This window comes from Uloborus diversus, chromosome 8 (genome assembly GCF_026930045.1).
Source record: "Uloborus diversus isolate 005 chromosome 8, Udiv.v.3.1, whole genome shotgun sequence".
Classification (NCBI taxonomy): Eukaryota; Metazoa; Arthropoda; class Arachnida; order Araneae; family Uloboridae; genus Uloborus; species Uloborus diversus.
Genome location: NC_072738.1, coordinates 73,571,385 through 73,598,812, shown reverse-complemented (window position 1 = coordinate 73,598,812; position 27,428 = coordinate 73,571,385). Strand labels below are relative to the sequence as shown.

Here is a 27,428-nt window from a genome sequence, read left to right as displayed (position 1 = left end):
GCAAAATAATAAATAAATAAATAAATACAATAAATAAGTACATTTTCAAATGGATGTCAGCATTGAAAATATCCCATGAACAAAACATATGAATTTATCTTAAAGAATAACATAAATACCATTGAATAAAATTAATCTTACGTGAGATTGAAGTGATAATACGAAATTCTGCGCTTCATGTCCTTTGTTTCAAAATCTAGGGACGAAAAAAGTTATTTTCGCCATTTCTAACATTGATCGCACATCGTCTGCGATATGACTTGTTTAGTACTATATTAATAAACAAATATAGTTATCAGTCATTCATAAGTTTTTCCTAAAACAATACTATTCCAGACTAATAACTATGCAACCAACTTAACGAAGCCTAAAAGAATGCAACGCCACGTGCAGCACCTCTGAACCGATTGAGGTCGAAGCAGGAAGAATGTGCCAGCAATGCGAGGGATGCTGGGTAGAAAGAACTGTGCGCATGCGCAAGTATCAACGAAGGTCCACCTGTTCTATTGTGTACTAATTACCTTGACGGCGACAGCATGAAATCAATATCATCTTGACGGCGACAACATGTATGCAATGTTGTTATTGTAAGGTAATATCAATATTGATATTTTAAGATGAATGCAATGTTGCCAGGCCCGTGTCCAGATTTACATAAAGGGAGGGGTTTTGAAAATTATAAATCTTTATCTGAGGGGGGGGAGGGTTCAATCCCTCACAAACTTAATTTTTACCTAAAATTTCTGATCCCAGTAATGGCATTTCTGTACCTAAGAACGGCTTTGCCCCCACACTACCTCCAAGCTCCGAAGGATAACTCTTAGTGCCCAAGTGACCGTAGTATACAGCTTCTTTTTAATAAAACCTTATCAGTTTTATTAGAAAACCTTGTTCGTTTTTTTAAAATCAAAATTGTTTACTACGCGGTATATTGCAATTAGTATTAAAAACTGTCCACAGAATTTTTTATATTGCAGCATGTATTACATTCTGAAATAATGTTTAATCAACTAAATAAGAGCTTACTGCAGATGCAAGTTAATTACCAAACATAATAGTTAATGCATAAGTAATATTAATGCAGTTAAGTAAGATTTTTAATTGACAAATCATTGAGACATTATTCCACCATAGTTTTTCCAAAATATCATTCTAGTTTGTAAAAAAAGGGAGGGGGCTTTCTTTTTTAACGAAGCACTGCACACAAACTTTCAAATTAAAATTAATAAAAGTCAAATATATATTCTCTTGGCTTATTATTTCTCCCCAATGGGAGGGGTTTAACCCCTAAAACCCTCCCCTTGGACACGGCTCTGAATGTTGCATACGTGTTGTTATTGTAATATTGCTTTTTAATCTTTATGCAAGCTTTATGCAGTATGAAACACATCAATATTGACGCCGTCAGTATAATATCAAGATCTGTCAAGGTTGATGCAAGAAATTTTGCTATAGGGCAGTAGCAGACGACGTCATCCTGGTGGACAAACAAACTCCAAGTGCTGCTGACAACTAAACGTGCTGTTCACTCGGCTGTCAAAGCATCTCGTTCGCTTCCATGTTTTTACATCGTAATGCTGCGTGTGATCTAACTTTTGTTGAATTAGGCACTGTTCAACTAATTTCTTGGCATTGATGAGCATTTATTTTAATACTAGATAAGTTGAAGTGACTAATACAACCAGTATTTTGTTAACTTTATGTACAGATTCTTTTTTAGAGTAAGATTAAATTTTTGTTTACTTCACTCACCCATCCACGATGTTTACGCTATGTTGCTATTATTGTTGTTACGTTTGCGTTGCATCAAAAATTATTTGCATTCTCGACAAGTCAAAGTCACAACTTCGTTTGCCTGTAGTGTGGGTGTTATTTCTGCTTTTTTTTTCCATCCCTTCATCATATAACTTTTTTGCCTTGTCATAAATTTTGTCATTACATTTCGTGTTACGTTTAACCACAATACGCAATGTTTAGATTCTAAAAATTTTTTTTATAATCACTGAATCGACTTGCTCCGCGTTGTGTTGCTATTCAATTTCATGCTAAACGAACTTCGTTGCACTTTTTTTTCTCAGTAAAACTCATCACATTGAGATTAGATAAGTCAAAGTCACAAAATAAACAGTTTGCCACAAATTTTATGAACTCTCTCCCCCTCCTCCCTTTGTTTTTGGGAATTGTTTGTTTGACATTTGTTGCCTTCTATACTATTTCTTTTGCTGTGCAGTGTAGGTGTTATTTTCTGCTGCTATTAAGTTTTTCAGTGTTTCTTAAGCAATAAATTTTGATCAGACTACGGAGCCGGAGTGGGACTGATTTTGGGGTAAAGGAGTCGGAGTCGAAGGTTCTAAATTGCCGGACTCTTTCATTTCCCCTCCAACTCTACAGACCATGTTGTCGAAAATTTCCCCTTGGATTTATGCTTAAATGTTCTTTATTAAAAATTTATTATTCTTGAACGTTTGTATAGTTATGGCAATTCCCAAAAGAGGCAAAGGATATATGCTTAATACATGTTCTATCGAAAAAGAATGTAATCCGGGGACAGTCTCGCGAAAGTTTCGCCCCTGTAGCGCTTAAAAAATGCGGCTTTTAATATAAAAATTTAAGCGATCGTTTATAGGGGGCTTTAGTCCTGTTTAATGTTCAGGCACTTAATACTTTCAGTGTAACTTCCCTACTGATATTTTAATGTTACTCAGATATAAGTACTGAAAATAGATGAATAAAATTCCTTAACTGAAATGTTTTATCTATTTATAAATTTAATAGTTTATTATGTTGATCAGAACAGCTTTCCTGTTTAATTACATTGATGTGAGTCTTTTTATGTGTTCCCAGTTTTTATTTTTTTCATTACGATGGTAATTTTTTTACTACCCGGTTGCAAACACTACCGCGAGCTTAATAAGCTTTTTATGATTCTCTACGGATGAGAAGTGCCAAAAAAGTTGTATCAGAAACACAAGGAATATTTTCACTAGCTGGATCATTTGTTCAGAGACAGAGTTAGTCTTTAAAATTCTGCCCTGCGAATGATCTTGTTGGTATGAAAATTTGGAAGAACTATTTGCACTTCATAAGGATGCATTGAATTTGACAACAGAAATATGAACTCTTTTCTGCAACCAAGGACGGAGTAACATAGTAGTATATTCTAAATATAAAGTTTCTCACTAAATTAGACCATATGATTACCACATAATGTATTTTTACCACATGGACAGAAATAAATTCAAACTTAGGTAATAGTTCATGGTTTGTGTTAAAATTTTAAGTTCATTTTCCTTTATCTGTGTCAACTTTTTTAACTGGTTTGAAATTTAATTTGATCTAAAATGTGAATTCCATTAATGAATGTGCCACTTATTTTTATTTTGATCCCAGGTGCTGATATATAAGTCAGAGATAACTGTATTAAGTTTTCAGAATGAATAGAAAATTATGGTTTAGTGAAAACTTGATTTTACGCTTTCTGTAGAACCAGTGATGAAAAACGTTCCAAGGTGGAATACTTAAAATCTTCTTTGTTTTCGTTATTATCATCAAAGGCGTTCAGTTAATCTGATCTTGAAGGAATTCGTAATTTAATGAGACGTCACGTGTCACCAACTGCTGGAATAATTTCAAGAAGGGTACCTGGCAGCTCTAGTCCTCAACTGCCATGAAGGAATATTGGACGGTCAGAGGAAATCCTTCTCACAAACAAAGAAAAATTAGACAGTGCAAAAAGGATGCCAGAGCGGCTTCAAACAGCTATAAAACATTTATCTTTAAAAAAAATTCTGTGAGTCTTGTAGCTGGAAAATTATTTTGATCTGTTTGTAGAAAAACAATCATGTGGACTTTCTGAAAAAGGGTAAAGTAAATCCGGAATATTTATCGTATCAGTATTTTTCAGAGACTATCAGAATGGAGTTCCACTGTATCTGCAATTTAACTGCTCATTGTGGGAGAAAAACTTTTTAATGCTTTATCATTCAAAAATCATCGAAATCAATTTAATTTTGAATGGAAGGCACAAAAATAACACATTCAAATAAAAACTTTTATTTCCAATAAAATTTCTATTGCTCCTTTTTACATACATACATATTTATACTTACACACAATGCTGTAGTTGTAGTATAATTGTTTTTTTTTTTACTGTAATAAATGCAAATGTGATGTCAATTGGTTTGAAACCACCTTTTCTTTTAATGAGTCCCCTCAAACATTTTTTCTTAATTGCAGCACTGCTGACATGTATATGTTATAAGTGAAAATCAGCCCTCATATGAAAAATTCATGATTATGTCAAATTTTATGGGTTCTAAGCCCATAGCTATGATAACCTAAAAATTATCAAACAGTTGTTGGGGTAGGTAAAAAGAATGAGTTGGCACAGAAACCACCTCTTCTCCTTAAAACAGAGTACCCTACCTTTATAATTCTAACGGGTTTGATGACAGTCTGGCAATTGAGAGAGAGGACTTAACAGAATAAATTAACATCTGCTACCGGGCCTCTGCCCATTGCATTTTTATCTATAAACTTTCTTCGTTATAAATCCCCCCCCCCCCCCCGAAATAAAATCCTAGCTACGGCCTTGCAATAATCTACCCCACCTTTATATGTCCGGCCTAGGCCCGTATCTATAGTTCCTTCCCTCCCATAATCGCTATCGAATTGTCTTTAGTCGTAACATCATTGTTTTGTGAAATCCTTAGGTTTTTTTTCTTTTCAATGAAAAAAGGAGGAAAAAGTTTGTTTTTAAATTCGATCGATCCTTGCATTACATAAGTAAAAGAAATGCAGTGAAATCCCATTACAACGAACTCCAAGGGACTGATAAAATATTTCATTGTAACGGAATCGTCTAAAAACTTACTTTATTTTTATAAAAGTGTCAGTTTTACAAACCTACACCCTAATATACATAAATATGCAACTTTTACAGTTACAAAAAATCTAAAATATAATTAACACATTAATTATTCTGAAAAAAAAATTAAAATATTGAACACTGAACTTTTATTCACTGGTCGTCATCACAAAAAGTGTTGCTATTTTCTTTTATGCGAGACATTTGGTCCCAGTAGACATTATAAAAGATTCTAATTGATAACCGTTATTATACTGACCACAAGAACCCTTTCCGAATTCGCAAGGTGCCTTGTGTTTGGTGTGCAGAAATCGACAGCGCTTGGATAGACACTAGCTTTTGTTGTCACACATAAACCCATGTTTCAGTATGAGTGCATTTCCACCTTGAATGGCTCTGTTTTGAAAGTACAAATGGAGTTTTCACATAGCGACTTGTGAAAGTTGTTTTTTAGTTTCTGGAAACAGCATAAGTACAAAATATTCGAACTGACGTTGAAAAAAATATTTCGTGGAACAAATTTTTGAAAAAAATGTCTTCGTTAAAATGAGATGTTTTATACATCATCTTAATACGTTTTAAAATGGGACCGCACATTTTGTTCGTTGTAATGAAAATTTCGTTGTAATGGGATTTCACTGTATATGGAATTCTACACACTCGAATTAGTTTTTTTTTTTTTTTTTGTGCTATGTAAGAAAACTACGTGTAAAAAATGGACCTTTTCCATTTTTGAAGTTTCTTTCTCATTTCGGAGAGGGTTCTAACTCCCTGGATCTACCTTTGGCTGTGCCATTGTTTGTGGTAAATATGTTGGATTATAATCTGTGCAATACGTATTTTTCAGATTTTTAACTATCATTTGTGGTAATTTGGCTGCTTCATGTTATCATACATAAAAATAAGCACATTACATATTATTTACTTGTGTGTAATATTTATATATATTGTAATACTGTAGACAATAATTTGGTTAACCTTTTAGTTCCATCAAGTGACCACTTGACCAAAAATTAAAAACCTCGATTCTCCCTCTCCACCACCATTTTCTTCAACTATTTGGATATCGCATTTAAAAAAATAGAGCTTTGCACAATGCATTTGTTTTAGATATTAAATTCAACGCCTTTTTAACAATTCCGTACCTAAGAATTATTTCGCAGGAAAAAAATTAAATTTCAGTTTTTGAGGTGAAATATCCTCTATGTTATTATGCTTCAATTTTGAAATATAGTCAGTACCCTGTTATGTTTTGATATTCATAAAAATTTGATTAATTATTCATCAGTTAAAGATTAGAGAGAAATTTAGAGTGGCGTTAACTTCAGTATTAGAATACAGCAAAGCACGTTTATACGTTTTTGAAGGGACTGTATGAAAAAAGCAAACAAATGAAAAATATGTATTATAAGTATAGGTTAATGTGTATTAGACTCTGCAGGGACCAATTTAAAAAACCTATAATTGATAAGAACATATAAAAAAGATAAGTATAAATGGTGCACTGTATTTTATTTTCCGAAAACGCATTAGCATTTCAGGTGAGCTACTGAACCCGAGAGAACTTCGAGCTATGAACCAAAACATACAATTAAATTTAACCGTATTTTTTCCTCTCTATATTTGTCGACAAAACCTCACTACAGGTGTTAACTAGATTTTCCTGAACGTCATAGCATAAAGGTGCCTAAAAGACATTTGCACAAGGGCACCAATCAGGCTTGGCACAAACCTACCCGCCTTGTTAAAACCAAGTATTTAAGAGATCAAAAACGAATTTTCTACAATAACTACAAAAAAGAATCCTGCTCAAAATGGAATCACATATTGCTTTACGAATTGGAATTAATTTACCAGAATAAATAACAGTTTATTTAGGACTGTTGTAAAGATTCAAAAAACAAGCCTGTCGTTTTGAATTTTTCGGGGAGGGGGCAAAGGGCTATATTTAATGCAAGTTTTTATTGGAAAATAACAAAACCTGCACTCTTTTATGAAAAAAACATTAATTTTTCAAAGCTGGCCATTGAAAAATTAATGTTTTTACATGTAAAAGGGTTTTGCATTGCTTGCTCCTCCGTGGAAAACTCGAAATGACAAGCCTGAGGGGGGGGGGGGGGGGGGGCGGGCAGTTGACCCTTAAATGACAGGTCTGTCTAAAAACTTCCATGACTGAAAACTTACTATGCAAATTAGCAGATATACTCCACAATTTATGTTATAAATCTGAGTTGTACGAGAAGGATAACTTTTATCAATATTAAGAAGATTAAAAAGTTGGCAAAGGAAGTTTTTCTAAATATTTCAAAATCAGAATAATCATTTATCTTTGCAGATAATACACATACTCAATATCCAGTATGTATTCTAAACAGTAAAAACACTAATTATTTTATTATTTATGCTTTCTACTACTTTTATGTCAAGGCATGTTTAGTTTTTGAGAGCCAAAAATTTCTTCTATTCTTCCATTTATTTAAAATGTTCACCAATAATTCAGTTTTATTAGCAAGTGTGAAAACTGAATCTGTGTCTGGTGTGTTGTCTTTTTTTGCTCATGAAGTTCTAACAATTCAACAATTAATCTGCTCTTGAAAAACTGCACTAAAAATTTTGTATTTCTTAGGAGACCAAGTTTAGCATTAATTCTGGGATCAATTTCATAGAAAATATGATATTCGAAACAAAAATCAATCCTTTAGAAAATGAATCGAATTTTATATTTATATAATTAAACGCGCACAAAACAAGGTCATTGCAAAAATATTTGGACAGACGCCGGTATGCTAAACATGATTTTAACCGCACATATATCGCCGAAATTTTACACATAAAAAATCCGAAATACATCCACAAGAGAAAAGGTAATAAGCTTTTAAACTTCAGTACGCTTTAAATTCTTCTAATGCATTGGCACTGAAGCCATAAATCGAATAATTCAGGATTCAAGTCCGTCAAGTCAGATGGCTTTGTTGAAAGCTCATTTTTACTCAAATATTGGTCCTTATTGTTGATTATCTTGATTTTTTCAGTTTTTCATCGTTTTTCTTCATTACTATGGCTTTGACAATATTCAGAATGCATTTTAAGCAAAGAAAAAGCATAAAAGAATAACATCGCACTCGCAATAACATGCAGCTAATACAGCGAACTGGAGGTTGCTTGTCCACCAGGAACGGTTGCCAGGTTCCGTTGCTATGCAAAAAGCAGCTGACTGCTACTGCCCTATTAGGGATTCCTCATTTTTTTCTTCCATTTACAATTATACAAAATTTGACCCAAAATGTTGAATTTATTTTCATCTATAAATAAGACGTTGTTCCAAAACGTTTTGAGCTTATTTATCATTGATTTTAAGACGGAAAGCGTAAGCTTACTGTTCTTCGCACGAACAAGGAAATTTCTGCGGGAAGAGGGCCCATTTAATCCAGCTAATCAGAGAACTTGGTGAACAATTTTAGGTGAAAATTAAACGTAAAATGTTTCATTCAATTCTGCAGAAACTTTATCAGCTCTGAAATGTGTATTTTTAATATTTTTTTTTAAATTGTAAACCTCAGATCACGCATTATTAACTTTGCCAGTTGACCTTTTCTTACCTTGTTTTCGATTCGATTCTTGTCTTTAAAGCATTTTATCAAGCACTTCACTATAGAATGATATAAATTAACCAATTTAGAGACATTTCAAACCAATTTACGGCTACTGTGAGGGAAAAAAAATCAAATTTCAAATCGTGTTTGTTGTTTTCTACGTATACCTGCCATTAAAAAAAAAAAAAAAAAAAAAAAAAAAAAAAACCAGAATATTAGGGAATAAATAAACAAAAAATTAAAGGCAAATGACTTTATAGTGTCATTACAATGCAAAAATAATAAAAAAACCACATATGATAATTTTAATTATGAATTTATTCGAAAATATTTCAGTGTACGATGACTTTTGTGGCGTATTTTTTCTCTGTCTCTTCTTTTTTTTTGACAAATTTCAAAAATAAAATCTGGCAATATTTTGAAAAAAACTACTGAGTTTTATTCAGAATGACATTGGAATGATGTGAAAAAATATTGGATTTCATATTCGAATTCAGTTTCGCGTTATTTTGGTTTTACTACAAAATTTCTAGGTGTACGAACACTTTATGCTAGGTGTACGAACACAGTGCAATTCTTTTATTATTGTTTTACTCCACTCATTCTTTGAGAAACTGCTCATCCTAATACGTTTTTTACCTCTTCCAGAAGCAAATGAAATATGACCCCTGCCAAACCACTCGACCACGCGATTTCTAATATAAAATGTCGACTTGGAAAATATTACATAAAAATGGGTCTGCTTCCTCTTCCCCCCAAGCCCAAGTAAGGAAATGTAGGAATTTTTCCAACCCCACCTCCCCCTCGGGACCCTTACGTCATTAATGAATAGCCCCTAATACCTTTGAATCTTTTCTAGCTAAATGTGATCAAAAATAGCCAAAATGGATATTAGCCAACCCTGGCAACCCCGCTTTAAAGCCAATGTTATTTGCTGCAAAGAATTTTAAGCAATTGAGTCAAATGACTTTTAAAAAAAATACCAGAAGCTTCGTACTCAAACAAGAACTTGATTGCAAGGGATCCGTCAGTGGGTGAGGACGATGCTTGCTCTGTAATAAATATTATTAAAAACCCAAAACAATTAATTAGTATTCACTATACTTTCTCTATTTTTCGTACAGATGGCGCCACATTAACACCTTACGTTTTTCAGCGCCCAAAAAGAGAAACAAGAGAAAATTGATAACAGAGCTATAAGGAAGGAACTTATGTTTAGTTTTCGGGTCATTTTCTTTTCAAATTTGTTTTAACGAAATTTTTGATTATGGATGACAGTGAATTTCCTGTTGATGAAGATGCTCTTGACGAAACTTTTAAACGCGCGGCCGATTTTGTTACGTACAATGCATCCGTGATGCAACAAGACGATTTACTATTCCTTTATGGCCGATACAAGCAGGCTCTTCACGGGAAATGTAATGAGCCTATGCCGGGAATTTTGAAATTTAGAAATCGCAGCAAATGGAATTCTTGGAATGCCTTAGGTGACTTGTCAAAAACCGAAGCGATGAAACAATATGTCGAAAAAGTTTCACAGATAAGCCCCGACTGGGATTCCGCAAAACCCAAAGATTCCGGCAGCAAAAGACAATTCGGGCCAGTAACCAGCATTTGTTTGAAAACAGACCCAGAATTAAAGGAAGAATCGAAAACTGTATTTGATTTTGTGAAAGAAGGTAATTTAGAGCAAATAAAGAAGATGATAACAATTGATCCTACGGTCAAAGATTGTACTGATGATGATGGTCTATCTCTTTTGCACTGGGCTTGTGATCGCGGATATAATAACATTGTTTCATTTTTGATATCAATTGGAATAAATGTTGACTCTCTGGACAAGGATGGACAAGCACCTTTGCACTATGCATCTTCATGTGGTCATGAAGAAGTTGTGAAAATGTTGTTGAAACACAGAGCTAATATTAATATATTTGATTCTGATGGTTTATCGCCTGCTGATGTGGCATATAGTACTACCATAAAAGATATTTTATCTGCTGATAATGTTTAAATATATGCATAAATATTACTTGAATTAGAATGGACGTCACGTGAAATTAACATTGTGCTTGGTTTTGGATGATTTAAAATCCACACAACTTTTTTTTCAGTGAAAATATTCATCTAATTTATTTTTTGATCCATTTGATTGAGCAATTGTTTGTACTTACAGAGCCTCAGTAAAGATAACTTGGTTTGTGAACATATGTATGTAACTTAATTAGTTTGATCAATGTGAATTTTTATCTCATATAAAGTAATGCTTTAGAGTTTATCCACGAAGAGAGTTTATTCAAGGAAAAGCTTTTGAATCATCTTTTTGGAATTTGTTTTCATAAAACGAGAAGTTTTTGGCACATATGTGGTTCACAGTTGAGCAGTATTTCTACTCAAAAAAATTGAGATTAGAAGATTTTAGTCACTCTTTGTTGAAACCTTATGTTCACTATCGCAACGGTGTTTATCCCCCGGCAGTTTATTATTTAAAGGGCAATGTGTCGACGCAACCCGTCTAATGCAATGGATCACCCCCCCCAAGAATGGACCTCTCCCCCAGAATCACTTTCAAAATCCGTTAAAATTAGCCTCTCCTTTAACAATTTCAAAAGTCCAGTCTGTGCCAGGACACCTCCTCGCAGGCACCACAGCATCTATAAGAGAGGGCAGAAGCTGATGTTATTTAATCAATTTAGCTTCTGTAAGGAAAACCTCTCTGGGAGGATGGGGGTGGAATTAACATGACGACTCAAGTCAGTATTTTGTGTTGAAAGTCATGAATATATAACTGTTAATTACATATAAAATGAAATTTTTACTAACTTATTTTAAGACACAGGCCCTTGAGGAACAACCTGATTTCTTTAAACTTTTGAAAAAGTTAAGAAAGAATAACATTCTCCAAATTTGAGCTTCAAATTTTAAAAAAATCAAAAAATGTCTTCTAAATTCTGTGCATTAATTTTTGTACACTTTTCAATTTCTTGCAATAACACCTTAGCACAATTAACAAAATTTCAATTTATCATTGAAAATTAGCATTTGATTCATAAAAACAAGAACACTTCTATTGAAATATCTATTTATTAAATAAAAACTAGGAGAATTGTTATGGTTATGCCTTAGGGTTTTGAACAAAAATAGGCGTCTGGGAAGCATTTTTCGAAGTGAAAGTCACTAAAATACAGCTCTATGATATATATGTCACTAAATGGGAAGGGAGGAGGAGTCTAGATCCCGCCCACGAGATCTGTGCTTGGGTAGTCTAAAATAGTTCTCAGGTCCATCATTTGGGGATTATGTATTGGCTCCCTACAGATTTTATTAAATATCTATGTTTATATGATATGCATTTACAGGGGTTGATTCAGATGCCAATCAGGTTTGTTTTGTGCCCACTTCTCAAAATTTCAGATCTTAAAATTCGAGCACAAAATCTCATATGTGTAAACAGTTTTCATCACTTTAAAGAGAGTTCTTTTAATTTGCCTAAAAACAAAATATCAATAAAAAAAAAAAAAATCCAGCTGCCAAGTCATTTCCAATGAAGTCCTTTATTAGAACATATGGATTTCAGATTAGATTTGTGATAACTCTCCAAAAGAAAAAAGTTCACAAAAACTTTTTCTCCCACAAAATGTGGACTTAAAAATAAAAACCTGAATCAATCCCTAATTTATGTATGCTTTGAATGTGCGATGAGCTTTTCAATTTTGTAAAAATGTTAAATAAGCATGCTTTTGTCTGAAAGTAATTTGTTGAAAAATATAATTTTTTCTATAAAACCCACTTTAGGTGTCTGTTATTAATAAATTTGTTACTGTTTTAGATAATCAATTAATTTAAAATTTATTCTTCCTTTATTTTTAGTAATTATTTAACCTTTTTGATTCATATTTATGTGACATGAAACATGTTTTTGTGGATGTGGCAACCTTTTTTTTTTTATTGTTAAAAATATTTTTTTCCTTTTAATTTTGTGTTTTGAAAAAGTTACATGTTTTGACTTTGAAATTAAAACTTAACCTTGCCACTTATAAAATTGCGAATCATGTTTTCCTTGGCACTTTTGTTCAGAACTGTTGTGGAAAATTTCATCTTTTGCATTGAGCACAAACTGGGTGCTCTTGTACAAAACTCTTGTATGGGTTAAAAATTGACTAGGTAATTTAAGCATGGGAACTCAGTCCTTTTCATTTTTAATAATTTTTTTAAAAAGCAAATTAGACGAATTATTATTTTGCGGATTATTCATGCATAAATACTAAGTTCAAAAGTAAATTTTCCTGCAAAATTGCATTAGAAAATTAATCCTGACAATGCATCAATATAGATTAAGTATTTGTTGTATTTTTCTCCGTCTATATTAAATTTATTGGCATAGATTTTGTTTTACTAGAAAAATGCAGCAAAATTTCTTGACTAAAATGCAATTGTCAGACCAGAGCTTGGAATAGCATTAACTACAGAGTGCCGACCATGGAGAATAGCTTGTGAGGAATAATGCACTGCTGCATTGTTTAGTATAAAAACAAATGTTTGGGCAGCTTAGTCTTTTTAAAGTTGATTCTCATATATTTATAAAGAATAGAGATTTTAAACCATGACCTGTATTTTTGCCTTGCAAGCAGTGACATAGCTAAGGGGAGGAGGCGGTCTGTCCCACCCCGGGCGGCAGCTTTCTATGGGCGGGAAATTGACCCTTTTGTTGTGGAAAAAATAAATGTATTTTCCAAATAAGGTAATTATGGTTTTTATCTGTGTATTACTGCACGCAAAAAGAAAATTTCTTCTTAAAGCACTCAAAAGGACAAAATAACTTTTCTGGGCCATAATAGACAATTTAAGCATTCTTATAGTTTTCAATAATTCCAAGAAAGTGACACCACAAACAAAGAAAAGTGCGGCTCAAGTCATTTCAAGCCAAACTTTCCCAGAAAAATATGTGGGTTAAACACTCAAATTTATTAACAAAAGCTTGATAGTAATAAGAAATTCTCTACCAGACTTGAGCTCAGGGGAGCACCCAGAATTGTTCCCTGGGAGGGGCTGGTAGTTTCACGAGGGAGCTCTGATTAGTGAAGTCAATGGCAAAATCAATGAAGCTTCAAAAGGTCCTCCCCTGAAATAAAAGTTACTAGTCTACAAAACATTAAAAGTCCTGGAAAAAACCTAATTTCAGGGAGTCCTTAGTTACTTCAGAGAATAGACAGAAGTGGGTGTTTCGTGAGAACTGCCGCGAAAATTTTTGGAAGTGAAGCCTTAAAAATAACATTTTAGGGGTGTTAAGGGAAGATGAGGAGGCTTCTCCCATGGAGAACATTGCTATATTGAAATTTCTAAATTCCTGAATTTATTTTAAAATTGAAGATTTATGCAATTGTGGTGATGTAAAAGTGGAGTTAGGGGGCTCTAAATCGGAAATTTTTTGAAATTTAAGTCTTAAAAACCCATTTTTGGCTATCTTTGATTGTATTAGGAGAAGAGAATCAGAGTTCCGGGTTTCTGCCCAGAAAGGTTTTGATATTGAAGTTACAGAAACGCAATTATAGATTATTTGCTGAGATATTAGGAGATTGAGGGGGGGGGGGAACTCTCGGTAATGCTTCGAAATTGAAGCCTAAAAAATACATTTTAATGCTATGTTTCGTGATTTCAAGGATTCTCGTCAAAAAATTTTCGACATAGAGGATCTAAAAACACATTTGTAAATTATTTTTGGTGTGCAAAGGGGTACAGGATGGAAGATTTTAGAGTTCTCCGATTTAAAAGATTTTGCAGCTGTCCTTTGGAGATGATACACAAATTAGGGAAATGCAGAAGTTCCGTGCTGGAAATACTTTGAAAATAAAGTTCCCAAAACTCACTTTAAGCTATATTAGTAGTACCAGTTAGATGAGAAGGAGAGGTTAGGTAGTTGTCCCTCGAACATTTTTCGAATTTGCAGTCTTTGAAAAAGATTAAAGTTTTCTTTGGGGAAATTATGATAAAAACTGCTCTCTCCCAAAAATTTTCAAAAACTCGAGGCCAAAAAATGCTGTCTTAGGCTCTCTTTGGTCAAGGGGGTTTGTCTTCATACTTCTGGGGAGGGGCTTAAGCCCCTTAGCTCCCCCCATGGGTGAGCCACTGCTTGAGCCACACTTTTCTTCGTTTGTCGTGTCATTTTATTGGAAGAATTGAAAACTAAAGGAATACTTAAATATTCCATTCTGGCCCAGAAAAGTTATTTTGTCCCTTTGAGTGCATTATGAAAAGTGCATAGTATTTTTTTAAAATATCTGTTACTTAGACTCTTGTAGAAGTTAACATCAGAAAGATGAAAAAAATGAACTTTTCCCAATTTTTGTTATAAAAAAAGCTAAAACAGGATTTTAAGAGTTTCTTGAAAACCTGCTCGTGAAACAAAAACTTCTTTTTTTTTTAATTTTACTTCAGAAAAATGGTGACAAGAGTAAAAAAAAGGGAGAGAGGTGTAAAATGTTACACTAAACAATTTATTGTTCATCACACTTTATATGTTTTAGAGTTTGATTTAATTTCCCACTCTTTACAAGAAATCTCTTCTTCAAACGAAGTATAAGGGATTTCCGCTTTCTTGCTTTTTGAGAGTAGATAATCTATCTGACAATTTTGGATATGGAAGGTGAGCGAATTTCATTTTTTAACGTTTGGTTTACAGTCGACTCCCGCTACAACGCGATCTGACTTACGCGAAATGGCTATAATGTGAATTTTTCACGAGTAACAAATTTTAGAGCTAACGCCAATTTTCCCCCCACAACATGAATTTTTTAGAAGGAAGTATCAGCTTCGTTATTGGCTACTAAATATTGATTTTGTGAATGTATTACGTCTCTTTGAGCATCACTGACAGCCAAAGTTCCCACGTCAAACTAGTCTGGTGCATCAAATAACCATAATGGCACCTTAGTGTCACCTTCATCTAAAGTTTGAAAATGTGAAGAAAAAGAATGTTTCTGATAAAAAAATTAAAAAAGGCTAAGATTCTCGATATGCTTGAACAATTACGAAACGTCGAATGTAGCGCGACAATAAGTATGAGTGAATCTTCCATATGTACAATTAAAAGTCAAAACAAAAAGATGTCCGTAAAAGTTTAGAACTTAGTTTCAATATTGAAGCTTGCAGAGCAATCTAGCAAAGTAAAAATTATGAAAATGGAAGCTATGCGGGCTCTTGCATTGTGGATTAATAAAAAGATCAGGTAGAGGAGATGTAGCCACAAATTGAAACGTTTTAAATAAAAGGTGAAGCGTATTTAAAATGTATTAGATAAGAATAACGATCTGATCTTGGAGCATAAATCATCACTAGTATCCGCATTTTTTAACTCGTAAATATTGCTACTGCATCTACTGTACAGTACTATTTTGTGCATCATTTTAATTTTACTGCATGCAGTGCTAACCGTGTTGTTTTATTTTATATCTTTTATTTCCATTGGTCATTCATTTTGTGCATCTTAAGTATTTCATTTTGAATAACAGTTTTTTATTTTTTAAATACAGTAAAAGTTCAGTTCTTTATGGAAGAAACTAATGGTTAAGGAATGCTTTAGAGCAGTTTGAAGGGTGTTTATAAGTGCCTCAAAGTATTTGGTATGCTTTAAAAAATTTGTATGCATATATTTTTCCACAATGCGAAATTTCAACTTACGCGAGGAGTCTTGGAATGCATCCTCGCGTAAGTCGGGACTCGACTGTATACCCTCTACTTATACAAACATAGTCCAAAATGCGTTTTAAAATATTCAGTTTCAAATAATTCGGTTGGAAACCTCTTTCACCTCCACTCTGTAGTCTAATAGTGCAAAAATGTTTTTAGGCGGTAGAGCACTTTAATATCTCATCCTTTTTCCTGATATCACCAAAAATAGTTTAGAAATATATTTTTAGACCTCAATGTTGAAAATTTTCTGGACATCGTCCCTTCCCCTGCCGTTTCCTCTAATGTAGCAAACACAGCCAAAAAAAATATATATATAGACCTTTAATTCTGAAAACTTTCCTGGAGAAAACTCCCACACTTTCTTCTAAAGTCTCAACATCTAGCCTAAAATTACGTTTTAAAGCTTCAATACTTCAATATCAATTTGTGAAAACAGCCTTTGAACCCTGAGTGTCTTTGATCCCCTAACGTGATCAAAAATAGCCTAAAATACATTTTTAGGACTTTAATTTTGGAAATTTTCCGAGAGATATCTTAATTGCCCTTCCCCTTTGACCTAACGTCTCCCAAAAATAAAACTGCATTTTGAAAACTTCAATTTTAAAAAATATCCTAGGAACGAACTCTTTAACCCTTTTCCTAACGTCCCCAAAGGTAGCCCAAAATTTTCTTTCTTAGAAATTTGCGTGAGTAGGAGAGCTCGCTAACCCTTCCTTCTGACAGAAAGTCTAAAATGAACTTCAGCTTTAAGAATGATTTTGAGAGAGAAACTCCTCTCTTCCTCCTAATATAAAACAAAGTCTAAAGTCGGACATCAATCACGGAAATTTTTCAGGAGAGAACCGCCTGGCTTCACAATATTTTTTATGCCATTAGGGAACCCCTCATCGTCATCAAAGACAGCATAGAATTGCGTTTTCGAGACTTTGGTACCGAAAAATTTCCGAAGAAAGAACCCAAACCTTCCCTTTCAACCAAACCACTAAAGATACCCAAAAATAGATTTCAAATTTTAAAACATTTCAGTAAGAAACCTTTCAGCGCCCCTCTATCCCTTAATGCCTACAACTACATTAGAATATACATGCTGCATTGAGTATGCAACCATTTTCGATTTTCTTGACTTCTCCTAAGTAGCATAAGCTGCATTTTAAAATTTCGTAAAAATGTCCTTTCGTTGCCCACTGATCCCCTAACGTCAACAAAGAAACACTAAAAGAGACTAATTCTGAAAGAAATCGGCAGCAAACCCAAAACGCTCTTTCTTATAACTTTACTAAAATTGCAGTTTTTGACTTAAATTTGGCAATTTTCTCCAAGTGTGGGCCCTTATCCCCCTTAACCTTTTTTTTCTTTAAAAAATTATAGAGAATAATTAAGTCTTATTTTTTCTTCAATTAAGTTTCTAGTTTTAATTTAAATACCTTTGACAGTTTTATGTATTAGCTATTTCACAACCAAAGGGCAGCAAATTGAGGAACCGCCCCGTGCGGCAAACACTGTAGCCGCGCCACTGCTTGCAAGTTTTATAAAGGATCTTGTACAAGGTCCCTGAAGACAGAAAAAATTCTGCTACAGTGCTGTGGGCAGGTAAACAGCAGCAGTATCTACAAAAATGAGTTTTGGGATATTTCAAGAAACTTGTTTCTGATTCCTCCTAAACACTAGTAAAATATTGGAATTGGTCGATCTTAACACGTGTTATTTATGTAGAAAAAAGTAAAAGACAAAATTTGGGGGCTCAAGCCCCCCTCCCCCTTGCAATTAAAACTTCCTTGCTTTTAGTACTTTTTTCTTCGCAAAAATGTAAAAAGATTTCTTCTCCAGCAATTACAGTAGAAGACTGTTATAATGTCGACCTGTATAACGCAATTCTCTATAAACCGCACTACTTTTCAGAAGTTTCCATAAGCCAGGCCCTGATTACTGAATAGGCCAACTTTGCCATGGCCTAGAGCCGCCCCCAAATGGCTAATATTTTAAACCCAATAGCTAAAACTGTTTCAGCAATGGCTAAAATTGCAAGGGTTGGCTACACAGGGGCCCCAAAAAAGTATATGGCCTAGGACCCCCTTAATCGGGCTCTGGTATTTGCAAATGGTTGGACAGAAAACAAAATGTGTAAAGTTTTTTATTCTTTTTTTTGTTTACTGTTTAAAAAAAATTATAGTGTACCTTTTGTTATTCTGTGCATTGAAACAGAGAAACAATAATTAACTTTTTGAAATTTAATAATAAAATCTTTAAAAATTTAAAAAAAATTTATTGTTATTATCAAATAAGTAATACATTTTAAAAAACTTTTAAAGATTTAGTTAATCAATTTCCAGATTAAAACTAAGAAAATAGAATCTTTTTTTATTTTCTTAGTTAATACGGAATTTAGTTGAAAAGAATCCAAACAGGTTGTTTTCTTTTTTTATTTCATTCAAAAGAAGAATTCTAAAGTCATTTTTTTCATTACTATCTTCAAAAAACACATCATCCCTAAAAGCAGTGATCTGCATTAGAACGTCTGCCATCTTTGCATTTAACTAATCTTCCAAAAAGTGCATGCAATTAGCCAAAAACCAATGGGTTAGTGTAAGTCAAGCCAGTGAGTTTCGTGAGACTTCATGAACGTACCCTCACCAGGAAACATCACGAGTTCAGTAATCATGAAAAAAGTTAAAAATAATCGCATTCGAAAGAGTATCTTTAGAAAAAAATTTGACCCAAATATTGTGTGCCCTCGTCCTTTTGTTTTTGAGATATGGGGGGTCAAAGTCTGTCGAAATCTTACGAAAATTCGCCAAATTTGAAGACTTGGCAAGAAATGGAAGATACCACGTGATTTCATCGCCTGCGTCTAGCAAGACTCTCATTTCCATTTCTGGTCATCTGCAAAGCGCGTAAACGATGTTTCGAATTAACCCTTTACTTGTGTGGGTAAAATTAAAAAGTAACTATGAAGCCTGTGAAATGGAAACTAGAGAGCTTTATCCAGAGGAGCTACAACTTTATAACGAAATTGAACGTAGGATTTAACTTTGTAATCGTGACAATAATGCATTTCAGAATTTAAGTACATTTCAAGTGAGTTTTACTTAACTAATTTAAGTTTGTACTCTTGTAATGAAATGTGTTGTAAGTAATTAATAATTATGTACGAGAATTAATATGAATAAGTAAAAAAAAACATGCTTATTAAAGCTTATATATTGAAAATAAAATGGATAGTTTTTGATGTTGAAAGAACATGATCATGGATTGTAGTATCCCAGCTCTTATTTATTTTTTCAAAAGTTATTATCATTCATGAAGTTTTATTGTCTGACCACTGCTAGGGAAAATGTTTAATTTAAAATCGAAAAAATTATGAATTAAAAAAAAGAAAACGAATAGTAAATGTCAAAAATTTGCACAGCAAAACTAACGATGTCGGAAATTACTTCATAACAGATTCTTATCAAAAATTTTATAGTCGAAGTTCATTACAACAACCCCTGTGGTTCGAAAAAGTCTGTCACTGCAACTGAAAGTCGCTATAACGTAAATGCACATCATATTGCATGTTATTTAGTCATTTTTAAAAATACTGAAGTCACTTTTACCAATTATGTTTCACGTTAAAAGGGAATTCAAATACGAGCAAAATAAAAATTAATACAGTTTTTTTTTTTTTTTTTTTAATTTGACTTGTTAGAGGGTTTACACATAACTTGAAAACGATACACATAACGAAAAACACACTGGAAATAACTGACAGAAATCGTTTTTTTTTTTTAATTTGAGAACATGGTTTGAAATCTTTAAAAATGTCGTTTTCTTCGTATTTAGATACTGTTGAAGACTTCAGATTTACGACTTTTCAAAAAAAAAAAAAAAAAAGACTTTAAAGTGTGTTTACCGTTTTTCTACGGTTATCATATTTTTTTCAAAACAGTTTCATCATCGAATAAACTCTTTTAGTGGAAATATTTCACCCGCAGAAGCATAAAAGTTTTAAACATCAGTTTTTTAACAGACAGTCTTAAGAATAACAAAAAATTCCATTATTTTTACAATAAAATAAAACAAATATTTCGGGCTGTGGCGTTTTCTCCAATACAGTTGCACGTTAATATCCCGGAACACAAGCCTCTAAAAATTTCAATGCCGCAGTCTGTGCCACGACACCCTGCGCCATGGTAGTCACTCTGAGTAAAGAATTAATGCGATATTTCTCACGCGCTTTGGTGGTGACCAAATATGGAAGTGAAATGTCTTGTCAGATGCAGATGTTGAATTCGCGCCGTACCTTCCATTTCTGAACAAAACTCGCTAAATTTGGCGACTTTACTAAAAATTTCGGCAATTTTTAAGACATCATATTTCGATAACGTGGTCACGAGGGCACGTAGTTTCCGTGCCATAAACATGTTTTCCAATGCTCTTTCGAATGCCACCAATTTCGAATTTTTTTGAATTTCCTTGATCGTGATGTTTCCTGGTCAGAACGTATATTGGTGAGAGAGTTACTTGAAAAAAACTTTTTATCTATATCAATTTATGGTGAATATCGTGATATGTTTTGTGTTTAGCAATGCATCTGTCCGATTCAAATCTTTGTGCTAAAATTTTTGTACAGCAATAACAATAAAATCATTATTAAACCTCGAATATGCAAACAATTGCATTTATGTTCTGGGTTACAAGGAATCTGTTTACAATGTAGAAAAAGTGTTGAGCTTCTTACACTATGCAGCACCACTCACAATGGATGCTTCATTGGTAAAGAAAAAAAAGGAACTTTTTGCAGGAAAAACTTTTGTGATTTAATGTTTACAAACATTTTTCAGAAAAAGTTATTTGTTGTTACTGTTTGCACTCAAATTTTGATGCCTATCTGTTACATTTCTAAAATACACTGCTATTGTACTTATTAGTCTCCATTGCTTTTGTATTATTCAATTTGTAAATAAAAATGGTTGTTCAAATTAATGCTTTCTGCTCTAAATTTATTTATGTTTGATTAAATATAAATCAAGGTAATTTGAGCTTGAATGTAAAAAAAACAAACAAAAATCTTTGCTGTGTTTCAAACTTTTGGAATTAGCAATTGCTAAGTGCATCTAGAACTTTGCATAAGTACATTCAACTGTTGAAAAGCAAGCTAATTTGATTCTAATTTTCTCAACACATTCCAGACCTGTATTAAGAATCTTTGAGATTTTCTCATTTTTACAAATAACAATTCTCAAGAAATGAAATTTTTAATAAATCAAAGCCATATTATCGAGTCTTACATTGTTATTTCCAAAAAAAAAAATAAATAAATAAATAAAGTAGAATTTCAGTTTTATTTATATCCTAGATCTTTCAACTCATAAAGGGAGAAGAAAACATTTTTTAAGCAAAAATTTACTTTTGACCATCCGTTTTTTTTCCTTTTACATGTATTACAAATTAAAAATGTGCATCATACATTTGAATGATTTTTCTGGTAAGTAATTTTGTTAATTTATTGAAACATCTTTTTTTATATCTTTTTGAAATTTAATTTACAGAGAAAGGCCTTTTTCCATCTGTCAATAACTTGGCTGCAAATGCAATTATCAATGCCAACGCAACATGTGGTGAATCCGAACCTGAGGTTTACTGTAAATTAGTCGAACATGTATTTATGAGGTAATGTTTGGCTTCCCTTTAATTTATTTAAGAGTAATTGAAAGATTTTGTTTGGTTTAATGTACGCTGATTATGTTTCGTACAATACTAAAAGTATTAATTTTCAGTGAAAGTTTAAAGAATTGTGATTTCGCCTGCTGATAATTCTACAAATTTTATATGAACAGAACTGAAAATTCAAAAATCCGCCACGAAAAAATATTTTGTTAGACTTTTTGGTGATTACAAGCCTTGAGAAAATAAGTGCGTTTAAAATATACAAGTACAAAAGTGACAACCAGCAAAAAATTCTGAACTCAGCTAGGCTGCATGATTTATGTGCAACAATTAAAATATTGAAAATACAGGGTAGTAAAAGTATGTTTGAAAATTTTTGTTCTAAATTGTATGCAACAAGTGGGTTTAAACAAAAGCACTTTTGAAAAATATTTACATAGAAACAATGTGCCATCCTGGTCATCAGTGCTTAAGACATGATTCTGGTGGTCCATGTAGGAGCTGCTCTTGACCTGGTTTGTTCTTTTAAAATGGAATATGTTCTTATAAATTCTATGTTGCTTTTGTGCTTATTCTAAAAGTTTAATTTATTGTGTAGCAGTCAATCGAAAAATGCAATTTTTACAATTAGGTTCTGTTACCTTAGTTGAACCTTACCAGAACTGTTACCTTTGTTCAAGGATCTGTTACCTTAGTTCAAGGATAACACAAGGCTTTTTTATAATGCCATTCTAGCTGTTTTTACTTGTAACTCTGTTTTATTTAGCTTTCATGAAATATAACTTTTGAAACTTTTCAATTTTAATCAGGTTTATAATCAAATACGATTCAAACTCAAAGCGTTAATAATTTGAGTAAGATGGAGTGTCCTTATTTACAGGTGCATTTTGATAAAAGCTGATCATGTTTGTCCCTTTTCACTCCTTTCCTTATATTTAGTGGCTGAGCCCAATTACAAGTGAATAATTGGATGAGTAAATGAATTAAAAACAGGTGCTAAGGAATGAAGAAAAGAATGAATTAATGAGTCATTTATTTATTTGTTCACTTATTTTTTAGTCAATTCATTTGTTTATTTTCTTAATTATTCATATATTCATTTAATCACTCAATCATTCTTTTATTCATGAACTCATTCATTTATTTTTTCATTTGCTTTCCTTTTATTCATTCCTCCATCCCTTTTTTGATTATTGTTTCGCCCGTTGTTTCATTTAATTATTAATTTTTTAAAACATTTTGGTTTATTCATTCATTTGTTTTTTGGACATTCAGTCCTTCATTTACATCACTTCATCAATTTATTTATTATTTTTTTGTTTTTATCTGGTTATTCATTCATTCAATTGTTGGTCTTCCATTTAAACATTCTTTCAGTCATTTAAAGAATTGCATAAAAACGCTGTAAGAACTTAGCTACCATTTTCAACCACTAATTTTTATGAATTCTTCTTAAGGACAATGGCTGTAGTTAGAACAAACCTAATTTGGCAGCATTTTGAAGGCTCCACAGGTCCTAATAACAACATTAAAACACTGCCAGAGGTTAGGTTTGCCCAACTATAGTATCAAAATAAATTGAAAAATCATATTAGTATAAATTCAGTGTAACAAAAGATTTTTAATTGATAGTAAATTTTGATTATAGAGAGCCTCAGTGTGGTTTATGTGATGCTAGGAGTGACAATCTTGAGCATAGGCACCCTATTATCAATGCCATTGATGGGACCAATAAATGGTGGCAAAGTCCAACACTTCAAAATGGAAAGCATTTTGAATGGGTCACTATTACATTGGACTTAAAACAGGTATTTCATTAAAAATGATAATTTGATTTTTTTGTTTAGACTTAAAACTTTATAGTTATCATTTAGTTAGTACGTGTGAATGTGAGAAGACTAATGGATGCTTCGAAAAATAATTATTTTATCACTAGATTACAAATATATATAACTTAAAGCTTCTTTTGGTGTATTATGACATTATTTTTCAATATTCATATTGGAATTTTTTAATTCCAATCATATTCTATTGTATTTTTAATCAACACAAAGTTTAAGGGTAATTGAATGTGCATCCTTTTAATAATTTAACATTTCAAATACAAATACAAATACAAAAGTGACGACCAGCAACAGGCTCTGGGCCCAGCTAGACTGGTCCTAGTCAATTTACAATCCCCAGTGAAGATCAGTGGCCCTCTTAAAACTGTCTACTCCTTTGCTCATTACCACCTCTTCCGGTAAGCTGTTCCAAGGTTCCACTACCCTGCTAAAATAATAATTTTTCCTAATATCCATGTTAGCCTGAGATTTAAATAGCTTAAAACAATGCCCCTTGTCCTGTTTTCAGTGCTAAACTTTAGTCCTGTAACATCTTTCGTTTTAATAAATTTAAACAGCAGAATCATGTCCCCTCGGTCTCTTCTTTGCTCAAGACTGTACATTTTTAGCTTTCTAAGCCTGGAATCATAATCTAAGTGGGAAAGTCCACTTATTAGCCTTGTAGCCCGCCTTTGAACCCTTTCCAACACATTAATGTCTTTCTTAAGATAAGGAGACCAAAACTGAACAGCATACTCCAAATGGGGTCTTACCAAACTTCTATATAAGGGCAGAAGAACTTCTTTAGATTTATTTGAAATAGATCTATTGATAAACCCAAGCATCTTATTGGCTTTGTTGCTAGCAATGCTGCATTGTTGGCTAAACTTTAAATCCTGACTTATTAGGACCCCCAGATCAGTAACTTTGTCTGCCTGACTAATGACTGAACCTTGCAAATAATAACTTGTACACTTATTTCCATGCCCTAAATGTAGCACTTGACATTTCCCAACATTAACAGCCATACCCCATTTATCAGCCCACTCCGTAATATGATCTAGATCCTCTTGCAGCTGATTTGCTTGTTCTTCATTTTCTACAGTTCCCATAACTTTGACATCATCAGCAAAACAATTCATGTTCCCAGAAATATTTTTGTGAATATCGTTCATAAAGACAATGAACAAAACAGGCCCTAACACTGATCCTTGAGGAACCCCGCTTAAGACCTCACTCCAATTAGAATAATTTCCCCTTACAACTACTCTTTGTTACCTTCCGGTCAGCCAATTTTTTTCCCAAATGAAAGTTTTCCCTCCTATTCCTATATCAGCTAATTTGCTAAGTAGAGCAACATGCGGTACCTTATTGAAAGCTTTTTGAAAATCAATGTAAACAACATCTACAGGCTTCTTATTGTCCAAAGCCATGGTAACTTTGTCATAGAAATGTAATAAATTAGTTGCACAAGATTTACCTTTCCTAAAACCGTACTGAAAACTAGTCAATAGATTATTAGTCTCTATAAAATTTGCTATCTTAATTTTCATCAATGTTTCAAAAATTTTGCAAACCACCGAAGTTAGACTCACAGGTCTATTATTTCCCGCACTCCTTTTAGACCCTTTCTTGAAGAGCAGTGTAATGTTAGCCAGCCTCTGGCACTGTCCCCGAATTATAAGAAGCATTGAAAATGTTTGCGATTACATCTGCTAATTCCTCTGCACATTCAACTAAAATTTTCGGATAAATATTATCTGGCCCCGGAGCCTTAGTCTCTTTAATTTTTTTCAAATGAAGTAAAACGTCATCCCTGGAAAATACAAAGTCCTCAAGCTGTACTATAGCTTGTGTCTTGTTGGTGTCAACTGTTGAGATACAGTTATTGTTAAAAACACTCGAAAAAAGTTATTAAGAACATTAGCAATATCACTATCGTCCTGAATTAAAATTCCGTGCTCATCAACCAGTGGCCCAATATGACTATTTCGAACTTTCCCCGAATTAGCCTATGCAAAAAACCTCTTGGGATTCCTGTTTATGTTATCTGCCAGTCTTTGAACCAACTCTCTTTTCTGAATCCGTACCAAATACTTAAATTTACGCCTTGCCTTACAATATTGGAGCCTATCTGCACTGTGACCTGTTTCTCTAAACCTATGAAAAGCAGCTTGCTTGTAATTTAGAGCGTCTTTAGTTTCCCTGGAGAACCACATTGGCCAAATTTTAGTGTTGACACCCTTTCTCCTAAAAGGAACATGATCCCTAACCGTATTCGCTAGATTTTCCTTAAACTCTGCCCACTGAAGATTCACATCGCTATTGTCCGATTGTTTCTATATGATTTTACTTGTGTTTTTTTTTTCTAAATCTTACATCATATTATGTGTCTTTTTTACTAAATTTGTGTTTTTTAACAATAATATATGATTTTAAAGTAAGAAACAGATTCATTTTTTACTTTTTTGTACTTTTAACTGAATGTAAGAACATTTTGAAAAACCTAAAATATGTGTCAAAAAAAAAAAAAAAAAAAAAAAAAAAACTATAATCTACTTACAGCTTTCAGTGTCATATTTCTATGAAGAATGTGTATCACCTGCAGAAGTTTTTTTTCTGTCATAAGGAACTTTTTATTAATGAGTTGACAGTAATAAGCACATGGTCTTTTGATAACAGTAATGGCTGAGGGCATATTTAATCAACTACTGTATGAATATGGTGTGAACTAGTTTTGCCTACTTTCTTTTAAAGTTATAAAAGAAAAAAAAATCAAGAAAAAAGACTTACTTTTGTAAAAATATAACTAAAAAAATAAAAAGTCAAAATTAAATGCATTAATATTAAAAGATAGTCAGACCCCGATTTAACGAATTCATCGGGACCAAAACTTTTATACATTAATTTGGGGTTATTTGTAATAACAGAGTGTGAAAAAAAAATTAAAAAAACTGCTCTTACTTTATCTAAAACCCCTAATGAGCAACTGCGCAAAAATATCCATAATTAGAAAGTGAAACTGAATAAGAAACTTTTTATTCAGCATTTCACGACTTATTACACACTAGTTAATTTTAAATTTTTTGCTACTAACACTGATGTTTGATGCTTGACAATTTCCTTGATGCTTGAATGGAAATAGTTCTCTTTCAATTTCCTTGATGCTTGAATGGAAATAGTTCTCTTTGGACTTTATGGAGAGAAGAAAATACTGTGTCATTTGTGGCCTGCTGCATGAGATATGTTTTTAATTTCCAGGCAATATAAAGAATTTGAAAAAGTAAGTTTTAATGGGAGCTATCGCTTTTCTGCATCAAAATCAATATTCGTTGATTGTCCCCTGGCCCATCAAAAATTGCTGATTCATTCCAAGAAAAGTCTTTTTCTATTTCGGACAATATGGATATAACGTTTGGAAAACAATCCAATATTTTCCTACCCAAATTAACAAAAAAGAAAAAAAAAAAAAAAAAAACTGCTGTTAAAATAATTTGTTAATTCGGGGTTTTTTATTTGGTAAATAGGTTTTTGCCTTCATTTTAATCGGGGGAAAAAGAAAAATTCGTTAAATCGCAAAATTCGTTAAATAGAGATTCGTTAAATCGGGGTCCCACTGTACTAAATTTGAAAGTAGGGTTTTGAGTTTGTGAAATTTGCTCTAGCACCCTCTCTAGGTGTTTGCGATCCTATGTTCCTATGCAATTTTTGATCCTTGTTGTATGACTGATCTACCATGTAAGTTTGTCCGCATTGTTTGGAATCACCCTGTATATGTAAGACAATTCTTATAAAAGTAAACATATTTTT

General features: G+C 32.7%; 2 protein-coding genes across 2 annotated transcripts in view; both read left to right on the top strand.

The window, feature by feature from the left end:
- The window catches only part of LOC129228428 (laminin subunit alpha-1-like), a 240,754-nt gene that overhangs the window by 104,893 nt on the left and 108,433 nt on the right, over nt 1-27,428 (top strand). Inside the window, exons 2-3 of the mRNA XM_054863107.1 lie at nt 21,678-21,798; nt 23,444-23,603. Coding sequence (XP_054719082.1) covers nt 21,678-21,798; nt 23,444-23,603 — 281 coding nt within the window. The remainder of the gene's footprint in view (nt 1-21,677; nt 21,799-23,443; nt 23,604-27,428) is intronic.
- Nucleotides 9,728-10,512, top strand: LOC129227469 (acyl-CoA-binding domain-containing protein 6-like). The gene has a single exon (XM_054862035.1). It carries the CDS (start codon nt 9,728-9,730, stop codon nt 10,472-10,474), a length of 747 nt encoding a protein of 248 aa, XP_054718010.1. The 3' UTR covers nt 10,475-10,512.